General features: G+C 57.6%; 1 protein-coding gene across 1 annotated transcript in view; it reads right to left on the minus strand.

The window, feature by feature from the left end:
* CACNG8 (calcium voltage-gated channel auxiliary subunit gamma 8) overlaps positions 1 to 7,091 on the minus strand; it is a 37,580-nt gene extending 30,489 nt beyond the window's left edge. Inside the window, exons 1-3 of the mRNA XM_007956957.2 lie at positions 6,950 to 7,091; positions 5,840 to 5,899; positions 1,936 to 2,283 (exon numbers count right to left, since the gene is read on the minus strand). Coding sequence (XP_007955148.2) covers positions 1,936 to 2,283; positions 5,840 to 5,899; positions 6,950 to 7,091 — 550 coding nt within the window. The remainder of the gene's footprint in view (positions 1 to 1,935; positions 2,284 to 5,839; positions 5,900 to 6,949) is intronic.
* Positions 7,092 to 11,593: the final 4,502 nt, after the last annotated feature.

Consider the following 11,593-nt stretch of genomic DNA (forward strand, 5'->3'; position numbering starts at 1 on the left):
GGAGGGAGGAAGGGAGGGAGGAGAGAGGAAGGGAGGGAGGGAGGGAAGGCATCCAAGGAGAGGAAGGTGCTTGAACTGACTCCAAGGAAAGGACCAGGATGGAGACAGGATGGAGAGAGAGACATGGATTTGGAGACGGGACCATGTCTGAGGAACTGAACGTGTGCAGAGAGGAAGAGGGTGGGATTGGGGGGGGGCAACGTGACACTGTCAATGGCCATGGCTGGATTTTGGCTCATGGTGACCCCCTGTGGGCAGAGCAGAACTGTGCCCAGAGGGTTTCCAATCCCTGTGAGCCTGTGGAGATGATGGCACATGGTTAAGCGTTCAGCTGCTGACCCGAGGTCGGTGGCTCGAATCCACCCATTGGCTTCACTGGAGAAAAACGTGGCACTCTGCTCCCGTAAAGATCACAGGCCTGGAAACCCGCTGGGGCAGCTTTACTCCGTCACATGAGGTCGCTCTAAGCGTCAGAACTGACTCAACGGCGCCCAACAAAACCTTACGGACACAGATCACCAGCCCTTTCTGCTCTGGAGCATCTGGGCGGGTTTGAACCACCAACCTTTCGGCTGGTAGCAGAGTGTTTAACCACGTGTACTTCCCAAGGACTCCACAGGGTTAAGATAAACCGTCTGGGAAAGGTGATGGGCTAATTAGCATCATTGAACTGCACTGAAGACTGTAGACATGGCGAGTGTTTTGTGGCCTAACATGTTCTACATTAATAATAAACACGATAAACAAGTGGTCCAAGGGTAAGAGGAAAAGCAGGCTGTAGGAATGGGTTCACTGAGGTCCAGCCCACTGTCAGAGTCCATCCCGACCGACAGCGCCCCTAGAGGACAGAGTGGAACTGCCCACAGGGTCTCCCAGGCTGTCAGTCTTCACAGAAGCAAAGACCAAACCACACTCCCTGCCCTGGAGTCCATCCCGACCCACAGCGCCCCTAGAGGACAGAGTGGAACTGCACCACAGGGTCTCCCAGGCTGTCAGTCTTCACAGAAGCAAAGCCCAAACCACACCCCCTGCCCTGGAGTCCATCCCGACCCACAGCGCCCCTAGAGGACAGAGTGGAACTGCACCACAGGGTCTCCAAGGCAGTCAGTCTTCACAGAAGCAAAGCCCAAACCACACCCACTGCCGTGGAGTCCATTCTGACCCACAGCGCCCCTAGAGGACAGAGTGGAACTGCCCACAGGGTCTCCAAGGCTGTCAGTCTTCACAGAAGCAAAGCCCAAACCACACCCACTGCCGTGGAGTCCATTCTGACCCACAGCGCCCCTAGAGGACAGAGTGGAACTGCCCACAGGGTCTCCAGGCTGTCAGTCCTTACAAAAGCCCATTGCTCCACCATTCTCCTGTGGAGTGGCTGGTGGGTTCGAACCTCCAATCTCTTAGTGAGCAGCCAAGCACTATAACCGCTGCGCTACTAGCAAGGCTCCTTGCACTGACGCAGAGGGAGACTGCGGTGCAGCCAAGCCGGGAGGGAGTTAAGGGGGTGGATGAGAGGGGAGGGGGTGAATGGAGGAAGAGAAGGGGGTTCTGGGGTGAGGAGGCCTGGATGGAGCTAGAGGCCGGGAGAGAGGGGGAAGGGTGTGTGCGTTGGGGGGTGCATGGGGGGCTCTGAGCAGAGGACCCCATAAGAGGGCTGGGGTGCAGAGAGGAGGGGGAGGGAGGAGGAAGGTATATGTGTTGGGGGGTGGATGGGGGCTCTGAGCAGAGGGCCCCAGAAGACGGCTGGGGTGCAGAGAGGGGCGGAAGTGGGAAGGGACTGGGCTTGAATGGGGATCCCTGAGCAGAGAACCCCATAAGAGGGCTGGGGTGCAGAGAGGGGCGGAAGTGGGAAGGGCCTGTGCTGGAGCGCGAGGCTGGCGGGGCCTGGGCCTGGAGAGGGTGGCGGGGCGCAGGCGAGCGCAGCGCGGCCGCCCCTACCTTCCAGGCAGCAGATCCTCCAGAGGCCGGAGTGGGTGAGGCCGCCCGGGTCCTTCCTGTCGGCGGCGCCCGCGGCCCCGCGGTGCGGGGGCCCGTCGTCGCCCGCCGTCAGGTTGGTGGTGTTGCAGATGAGCGCCCGCGCGTACAGCCAGTAGTCGGTGCTGATGGCGATGGTCATGAGGCCGAAGGCGGCGAAGGCGCCCACCGTCGTCAGCAGCACCTGCACCCCCTTCTCGCACCACGCACCCCGCTCCTCGTTCCAGCGCTTCAGCGACTCCAGCTTGACCACGGGCAGCCGGGGGGCCGGGGGCCACCACCGAGGCAGCGGGGGCGGGGCCGTGCCGGCGGCTGGGGGGGGTCACAGCGCAGGCAGAAGCGGGGGGCCCTGGGGCCCGCGGGGCTGGGGAGGGGGGCGGTGAGGAGGAGGCGGGCTGCCGGGAGGGGGTCAGAGGGCGGCCATGGTCTCCGGCTGGTGGGGGGCAGGGAGCGAGAGAAAGGGGTTAGGCAGGGAGGCAGACCCACCGCCCCCCCAAAAAAAACACACCCTGTTTTCTCTATTAAAGAAAAGGCTCTGTTTCACTAGAAAAATCTCCCCCTAAAACTCTCCCACTAAAGCCCCTAGAAGTCTCCCCAATGTGCGGGGCTCCGGCCGGCTGCTAGGCCCTTCTGGGGCTGTCCACCCCACGGGGAGGCTGTTCTCGCTGGAGACCCCCACTGTGTCCTCCTAAGGAACCCCACAAGGCGATCCCCATCACCCCCTTCTCCCAATCTTCCTGGAAGTCCCACCTCTGCCTTTCTATATCCTTCATTCAGGAGAAATCCTCTGTCCCCCCAACTTTGCCTCGAGTCTTGGAATAATTCAGGAACCGCAGCAGGGCTGCTTCCACAGCTCTTCCGCTGGGAGATGACCTCCCTCTGAACCCCTCCACCCCACAGTCTGTGGGTGATGTCTGAGGAGGCCAAGGTCACCCCATGCTGGGACCCAGGTTTTGTTTTGTTGGGTTTTTTTCTTCCTTCTCCTCCTCCTTGTCTAAAATTTCCAGGCTCTTAACTCTAGGAGTTTTGGGGGAAGAAGTCTGAGAAAGTGGTGTCAGGCAGGTAGGGACCGTGCCGAGAGGAAGGGCTGGTGTCGTTTGCCAAAGGCCAGCCCTTCTGTTCCAACAATTTCCCCCCACGCTTTCTCTACAATGTCTTCCACTTTGCGGGGGTCCCTCATTCCCTTCTCAGCTGAGAAAAAAGAAAAAGGAAACAGCTTTCCAGCTGACCCTCCCTAAGCACATCTCAGAATAGGCAGAGAATGTACCACCTCCACGAAGGAGCCTGGCGTGTCACAGTTAACCGTTTGGTTGCTAACTCAAAGGTCAGCAGTTTGAACCCACCCAAGGGCTCAGCAGGAAAAGACCTGCCTGGCAGTGGGCTTCCATAAAGATTACAGTCTTGGAAACCCCATGGAGCAGTTCTACTCTGTCTGTTGGGGTCGCTGTGGGTCAGAATGGACTCAATGCCTCACGCAACAACACCTCCACCATCTCCCTAGGCTCTTGGGGACCCCTGTTCCCCACTTTCATTTCTATGCCTCAGGACTGAACCTTGGAATGACCTGCGGCCCCTTGAAAGTACTGGTGCCCAGCCTGGTTGGTGCAAATGAGGACCACACGCTGGTGCTCACCAGAAGGCTGCAAGTTCTAGCCCACTCAGGTGCCCCTGGGAAGACAGGCCCGACAATCTCCTGTAAACCGTGTGGAGTGCGGTTCTATAGGGTCTCCGTGATTCGGGACTTCACGGTGACTCCATGGTCCAAACAGTGACTAAGAAGCACGCCTGCATCCCACCTGGGAAACTCTGAATTAACTGGTCGGGATGTGGCCTGAACATCCAAGGTTTTAAAAGCCCCCCAGGGGCTTCAAATGTGCAGCCAACACCCGACCCACTGGGTTAGAAGAAGGCCTCTGTCCCCACCACATTCTCTCTGAGCACCCCCACGGCCTCCTTCCTTCACCCCCTACTATGTCTTCTACTCAAGGAAAATTCCCCACTCTCCCCTTTGCTGCAAAAAGTCTTGCAAATCTGAACTCCTGTCTCTACAACTCAGACCAACTCAGCCTAAAACCATCACTTTCTAGTCTGCTAAGCAAAATGGCCCTTAGGACTCCACAGGGCATCTCTTAACCTTAAGAACCCTTTCCTGCAGACCCCAAATTATCCATTCAGAAATCTCCCCATCTCTAACCTGAACCCGCGCTTCTGTCCGAAGATAACACAGCAGCTCACACACACACACACACACACACACACACACACACACGTACTTTTTTGCCCATCCACCAGTTCTCACTGCCTCCAATTCCCCTTCACCACAGAGCCAAAAACCCAAAAAACAAACCCACCGCCACTGAGTTCATTCCAACTCCTAGCCACCCTATAAGACAGAGTAGAACTGCCCCATAGGGTTTCCAAGGCTGTAAATCTTTATGGGAGCAAGCAGACTACCTCATCTTTCCCATGGAGTGGCTGTGGCTTCGAACCACCGACCTTTTCGTTGGCAGCCCAATGCCTTAACCCGAGTCCCACTGGAGCTCTCTCACCGCGCAGCAGCCCCCCCAGTTCTGGGTCCCCCCAACTCACCTATGTGCTCAGGACCCACACGCTCAACCCTCCTCTCTCTCCTGCTCCCAGGAGCCAGCCTCCTCTTGTGACATCAGAAACAATCCCTTACTTTTGTAGGTTCCTCCACCCACTCTTGCTCTCAGCGTCTCGTCTCCTCAGGAAAACCCCCCATGGCCCCCGCGGGCTCCCTTCCTGGGGGCGCCCCCACTTCTCCCCCACCCCACTATTTCATCTGTGCTGCACAGACACTGTAACCCCTAACGTCTTCAAAATGTACAGGGAGCCCCGGTGGACTGTGTCTCTCAGAAAAATGTCTTCCGCAGGACCCCAAGTGTCACCCCAATTAGGGACAATCTCCACCCTGCCCCCCTCACTGATCCACTTGTTTCCCTCCTCCATGGCCTGCCCACCACCACGCCCCCACCCCTGGCCTTTTCAACCGACCCTGGCCCTTCTCCCAGGCGCCCCGTCCCATACTTCTGACACAAGTCCTTCTTAGACTTTTGCCCCACAAGCCCCTCGAGTTAAGAACCCGGAAACCTTTGAGGAGGAGGAGGGAGGATGAATCCTGGGTCCCAGCACAGGGTGACCTTGGCTTCCTCAGTTTCGTCCCTGCCTCCACGGCCCCCCACCAGCTGGCCCAGCCAGGGTCTGTTCCCCCAGGGGCTGTGGGAAAGGGCTGTCTGGGAGGGGGTGTCTCTGTGGCAACAAGGCCTGGTTGCCCCACACATCGTTTTCCCTCCCCCATCCCACATGCGCCCCTAACCTCGGCCCCCCATCGGTCAACACTCAGGACGCACACCTGCCCCCAGCCTCCCTTCCCCACCGGCCCCTGCCCCTCTCTCCTCTCCGAAGCCAGACTTTCTTTCCCTCTCTCTCGGTCTCCGGCCTCTTCTCCCTCTGTGGGTACCCCTTCACCACCAGCACGCCAGCCTCCACTGTCCTGGCAAATCTCTGCTCCCCCTGGGGTGAGCCTGTGACCCCAGGAAACACCCCTGCTCCTGTTGGGTCCCCTACAACGCAGGAGGAGAAGGAGGTAGGAGAGTTCCATCCTAGAGCTGAAGATCTGTACAGCTTGTTGATTTGGGGGGCTGTCTGTTTATCTTGGGGGGACTCTTCAAGTCTGCCTGTCCTCAAGAGCAGAGCAAGAGAGAGCCGGGGACCCCCCAATTCTAACGCTTCCGGATGTGGGGGTCACCACCCCCTCTCCCTCCGAAGGAGGCCTAGAGAAGCTTAAAGCAGTTTGATCTTCAGATTTTAGGGGGGGTCACAGAACCTCACTCTTACATCCACCCACCTCCGATGAAGAAAAAGGTCTGTCTCACCTCAGTTAATGACAGGTCAAATCTCCGAAGCTCTGGGGGGGGGAGGGCGAGCCCCCCCTGTCGGCACCCCCCAAAAGCACCCTTTTGGCCCCCAATATCCTCGCTGCGCCCCCTCCCCCCGCAGCAAGGGACCCAGGCGTCCGACCCGGTTGGGGGAGTGGAGATGTGGAGGCGTACGCAGAAGGGGGGTTGTCCAGGTGGCAGGGGAAGCTGGGGGGGGCAGCTCTGAGCTGGGGACCCAGGGCGGTGGGGGTCGGGATGGGGGAAAGAGAAAACAAAAAGGGGGTGAGGAGACAATTTGGTTCTGGAGTCGCGCTCGCTGGGTAAAGTGCGGAGCCCGGAGGGCGAGCGAGGCGGGGAGCAGGGAGGGAGGGGGAGGGGAGCCCCTGAGGGGTGGGGGGGCCCCGGGAGAGGAGACGGATGGGGGCAGCGGAGAGGCTGGGGGCAGGGTCTGGGCGGCAGGAGGGAGCTGAGAGGAGAGAGACCCAGAGAGGGAGCGAGAGAGACCAGAGACTGGGCAGCGAAATGGGGGGGCCGGATTTGGGGGGGCAGCTACCGTAGCAGAAGGAAGTTGGAGACACGCGCACACGCGCGCACACGCGCACACACACCCCGAGAAACACCGGAGAAGGCAGGGGACGGAGACCCAACCAGAGGCGCCCAGAGACGGGGGAGGGGAGCACGGGGAGGGTGGGGGTTCGGGATCCGGGCAACGGAAGGAAAGAAGAGAGAGGCAGACCGTCCTCCAGAGAGGGGGAGGAGGGACAGATGGGGAGAGACAGACAGACAGACAGACGCGCGGAGGGAAGGAGGGGCAGAGAAACCGAGGAGGGGCGCGGGCGTGGGGAGAGGGGTGCAGGCCTCAGACATGGCGAGGAAAGGGGGTGCACGGAGTCCAGGAGGAGAGGAGGCCCCGGGGAGGAGGTGCCTGCACACAGGCCGGTCGCAGGAGCGAGAGGGGACCCCCCAACAGACACACAGACGTGGGGAGACGAGACCCGGAGGACAGACAGCACGCAGGCTGCGAAGCCACCGCGGAGCAAACAATAACGGAGCGGGGGGGGCAGGCTGGGACGAATTACGGGGGTCACAGACAACGGGCGCCCCGGCTCCCTCCCGCGCCAGCGCCCCCACCCCCACTGGAAAGCCAGCGCCCCCACCCCCACTAGCCTCCGTCGCTCTTCGGCTGCGCTCGCAGCCGCCACCGCCTCTTCCTGTCGTCATAGCAACGGGGTCCGGGCGCTGTGCCAGGGCTGGCGGCGGCGGCCGGAAATGAGGGGAGGGCCTTTCTGCAAAGACCCTAGCAGCGCCCTTTTCCCAAAATCCAAAGGAAAGTCCAACCCCTTGGATTCTTCCCACGCGAAATTCCAAGGGCAGTAATCCGCAGCCACCCCCACCACACACACACACACACATAGAAACAAAATTGACATTAAATGTTGGTGTTTCATCAACAAATGTGTGGGTTTTTTTTTTTTTTTTTTTTTTCCTTCTTCTTACCCCCATACTCAAACCTAATGGGAAGGAAGAAGTGTTAGATTCCCCCAAGATGGTGGGGGAAGGGGAACAGGATGTCTCGAGGAAACGTGTCTGGGGTGGGGTTAGGGGCGCTATGGGACGGTTTTGAGAAGATGGGCTTATCAGTTCTAGAACCAGCCCATGAGGGGCAGGCGGACCACTCGGAAACCCAACAGAGAGTTGGTGTTGGGTTCAAATCCCAGAGCTACCCTGGTCCACTAGGTGACCTTGGGCAAAACCCTTGTGCTGTTCACACTCAGTTGTTCTTGGTTACAATGGGGGCAGAAGTTGCCTCCAATTAAACAGGAAAATTGATGGGAGAGGCCTTTGCATGGCTCCTGCTGAGCAGTTATTCGGGACTCTGTCCTCTTGTGGGTGTTTGTCAAAAATCTAAGAGCTGGTCATGACCGTGACCTTGGGTGAGGAAGTTTCCATGCTACCTTGCATCCTGGGTTTCTTACAGTATCTTTGCAAGATGGATTGCAATTGTCCCATACCAGAGATGAGAACTGAGGCTTCAAGATGTGTGGTCACACCAGGAATGAAAGGTCGAGCCAGGGTTGAAGCAGCCTCTTTGGAATGGGGACGGTCACCAGGAATGGGTGGACTGGAGGCATTTAGTTCAACACGCCTTTGTTGCTCTGGTGATGCAGTGGTTAAGGCATTTGACTGCGAACCAAAAGGTCAGTGGTTCAAACCCATCAGCCACTCCGCAGAAGAAAGCTGAGACAGTCTGCTTCTATAACAACTTGCAGCCTTGGAAACCCACTGGGGGTCACTATGAGTCAGAATCAACTCCTCGATGGTAGTGAGTTTTATTTTATTTTACTTTATTTTATTTTATTGGGATAAGGCGTTCTGGTGGCATAGAGGTTGAAACATTCAGCTGCTAACCAAAAGACCAAAGACTAGAACCCACCAGGTGCTCAAAGGAGGAAGCGGTCTGCTTCCATAAAGACTGGCCGCCTTGGAAACCCCACGGGGCAGTTCTACTCTGTCCGAAAGGCTCGCTGGGTCAGATCAACTGGAAGACGGGGTTTGTTGTAATAGTTCTCCTTCCCAGGACAGCCGACCCCAGAAACAATCTCACACCTCGAGTTTGCTGGTTCCGTCTGCTGACGTAGCCAAAGCTCTGTGTACTCAGCACTCCGATCTCCAAGGGAATTGCTTTAGGTCAGCTGGTTCAGTTCTCACCAAGCCCATGACGGCATTCTGACACCCTGGTTTAGAAGCAAAGAAACACAAGCCCCAAGGGGAAGGGAGCCTGGCATTCGCTCATCTGAGAAACTCTTTGATCAACCTCTGCTCTTGCCAGGGAGGAGAACACGCAGCAAATAGCACAGTGGACGGAGGGCTCGATGCCACCGTCACGTAGATCGTGGGCCCCGTCTTCCAAACGGCTTTGAGAAGTGGGCTTTGCTAGGACGCCCGTTTTAAAGGTGAGCAAACTGAGGCCCAGAGAGATGAGCAGAACACACAGCCAGGAAGCCGGAACCTGTGCTGCTTCTATAAGCAGCTCTACTCTTCGGGGACAGGAGGAGATTCCTAACCCAAAAGCTAAACAACAGAAGCACATCCTTCCGAAGGATGACAACGGCGAGGACAACAATGAGAGAAGACAGAGCTGCCAGCCTCGGCACTGCTGACCTTTCGGGCAGTGAATTCCTTGTGAAGGAGCTCTGGTGAGGCAATGGGCAAAGCACTCTGCTGCTGACCAAAAGGTCGGCAGGTCGAACCCACCAGCTGCTCTGCGAGAGAAAGATTGACGGCCTTGGAGACCCTGTGGTGCAGTTCCACTCTGTCCTCTAGGGGCGCTGTGGGTCAGAATGGACTCCACGGCAGTGGGTGTGGTTTGGGCTTTACTTCATGAAGATTGACAGCCTTGGAGACCCTGTGGTGCAGTTCCACTCTGCCCTCTAGGGGCGCTGTGGGTCGGAATCAACTCGATAGCACTGGGTTTGGTGGGGTTTGTTTTGTTTTGTTTTCTGTTGGTTAATTTTGCGACCTGAAGCGATACATATACACTGTGATTCTGTGTTGCAACAAGCAGAGAGCGTATCTCTTGACTAGCCCTTTATCTTACCCACAGGGAGCAGGCATTTGACTGCCAACCAGAAGGCTGGCTGTTCAAATCCACCAGCCACTCCTCGGGAGGAAGGTGGGGCAATCTACTTCCGTAGTGATACCGCCTCAGAAACACAAGGAGGGGTCGCTCTGAGTCGGATCCGTCTCCACGACAGCGGTTCCGTTGCATTGTTGCAGGGGGCGGGACCATGAGGACTGCAGAGTGAGGGCTCTTTCTACTTCATTCCCACGTCTGCGTGCATTTCTCTTCCCACAGTTTTGACCGGAGATGAATCACCTACATCCCGACCTTTGAAAAAGTCTTCCACCCTCATGTCCCCCTGATCCCATACGGTAGGCAAAATGCGAAGGTGACCCCAAGGTTCCCACCGCCTGGTACAGCAAACCACACAATCTATTGTTAACCAAAAGGGTGGTGGTTCGAGTCCACCAGTTGTTGTTGTTGTTGTTATGTGCCGTCGAGTCAAACCCGAGTCATAGCGACCCCTCCTTGGGTTTCCGAGGCAGTATCACTACGGAAGTAGGATTGCCCAACCTTCCTTCCGAGGAGTGGCTGGTGGGTTTGAACCGCCAGCCGTCTGGTTAGCAGGCAAGTGTCTTAGCCACTATGCTACCAGAGCTCCCCGAGTCCACCAGAGACACCTCAAAAGACATGGCTGCTGATCTACGTCTGAACAGTCAGCCATCGCCAGCCCCCGGAGCACAGCCCTGCTCTGATGTGCACGGAGGCACCAGGCGTCAGAATCGACTCCATGGAAACTGGAGAAAAGAAGTGAATGCCTCCGTGTGCCTCTCCCGACCCACAGCCGGTGCCTCTGTGGTGACCCCTGCCCTCCCAGCGCCCGTCCACATCCTTTTCCTCCTCTCTGCTCTGCTCTTGCTGCAGCCATTGGGTGCAGGCTATGCCCCTGGTCTCCCTCCAGAGCAGTTTCCAAATGGCCCCTAAGATACCTTCCTGGCATTCTGCGTTGACCGGTCTACTTCTGCCTAAAATTAATTCTCCTGTGGCTCTCTACTGCCCTGGGAGAAAATCTAAACTCCTCACCTACGTCCTCTGTCAAGGGCACTAAATGCCCGACACCGGCTGCCCTGGAGTCGATCCTTACTCATGGCAACCCCACGTGTGTCACGCGGTGGAACCGCGCGCCCCAGGACTCTCTTAGCTGCAGTCTCTCCAAGGAGCCCTGCTGGCCCAGTGCTCACTAGCGAACGGAAAGGTCGGGGGTTGAATCCACCGTCCCACTCTGTGGAAGAAAGAGGCGGGGGTCGGCTTCTGTAAAGATCACAGCGTCGGAAATCCCACGGGGGACCTTCGACTCCATCCCGTAAGGTCACTGTCAGAATCCACTCCACGGAGACGGTGGGGTTTTGATTTTTGCTTTTCACCTTTTCTTGCCATGAGTTGGAATCAGTATGACGGCCATGTTGCCACTGAGTGGATGTGAACCGCCAACCTTTAGGTTAGGAGTTGAGTGCAGACCGTTTGCTCCAGTCAGGAACCCGTGTCAGGAGCATAGCCTCCCTGTACGCTACCCCTACCGCTGCGTCCGCAAAGCAGAACAGATCCCCCTACCGTGCCCAGCCCCTGAATGATTCGGGATTTCTGTGTGTGGCTCTCTTGCTTAGAATCTCCTTCCACCTTCCAGCCCTATGACAAACCCTCTAGTCATGCCTCAAGGTTCAACTAAATGCTTCTTCCTCCAGGAAGCCCTCCCTGACTTCTCCAGGCTGCCTTGGGAGTGGGGGTCCACCTGTCCCTCCGCCGTGTCCTATGCCCCCTCCAGTGCTACAGCACTGGTTAACCTATTGCCATGGAGTCAGCCCCACCTCAGACTCCTGGTGCCCCCTGTGGGTCACAGGGGTTTTGATGGGTTGGCATGTCCATGTTGCCGACCACGGTGGGAGCTGTTCTAGGAGGGCCCAGCCCTGGTAGGCAGAAGACTTCAGCCCTCCCACGCTGAAGGAGGGAGCTCTGGTGGCGTAGTGCCTAAGGCACTTGACTGCTAACCAGAAGGCTGGTGGTTCAAGCCCACCAGCCACTCCTCGGAAGGAAGGTTGGGCAATCTACTTCTGTAGTAATACCGCCTCGGAAACCCAAGGAAGGGTCACTATGAGTCAAGTCA

This window comes from Orycteropus afer, unplaced genomic scaffold, assembly GCF_000298275.1.
Source record: "Orycteropus afer afer isolate SDZICR_OR568_19922 unplaced genomic scaffold, OryAfe1.0 scaffold00689, whole genome shotgun sequence".
NCBI lineage: Eukaryota > Metazoa > Chordata > Mammalia > Tubulidentata > Orycteropodidae > Orycteropus > Orycteropus afer.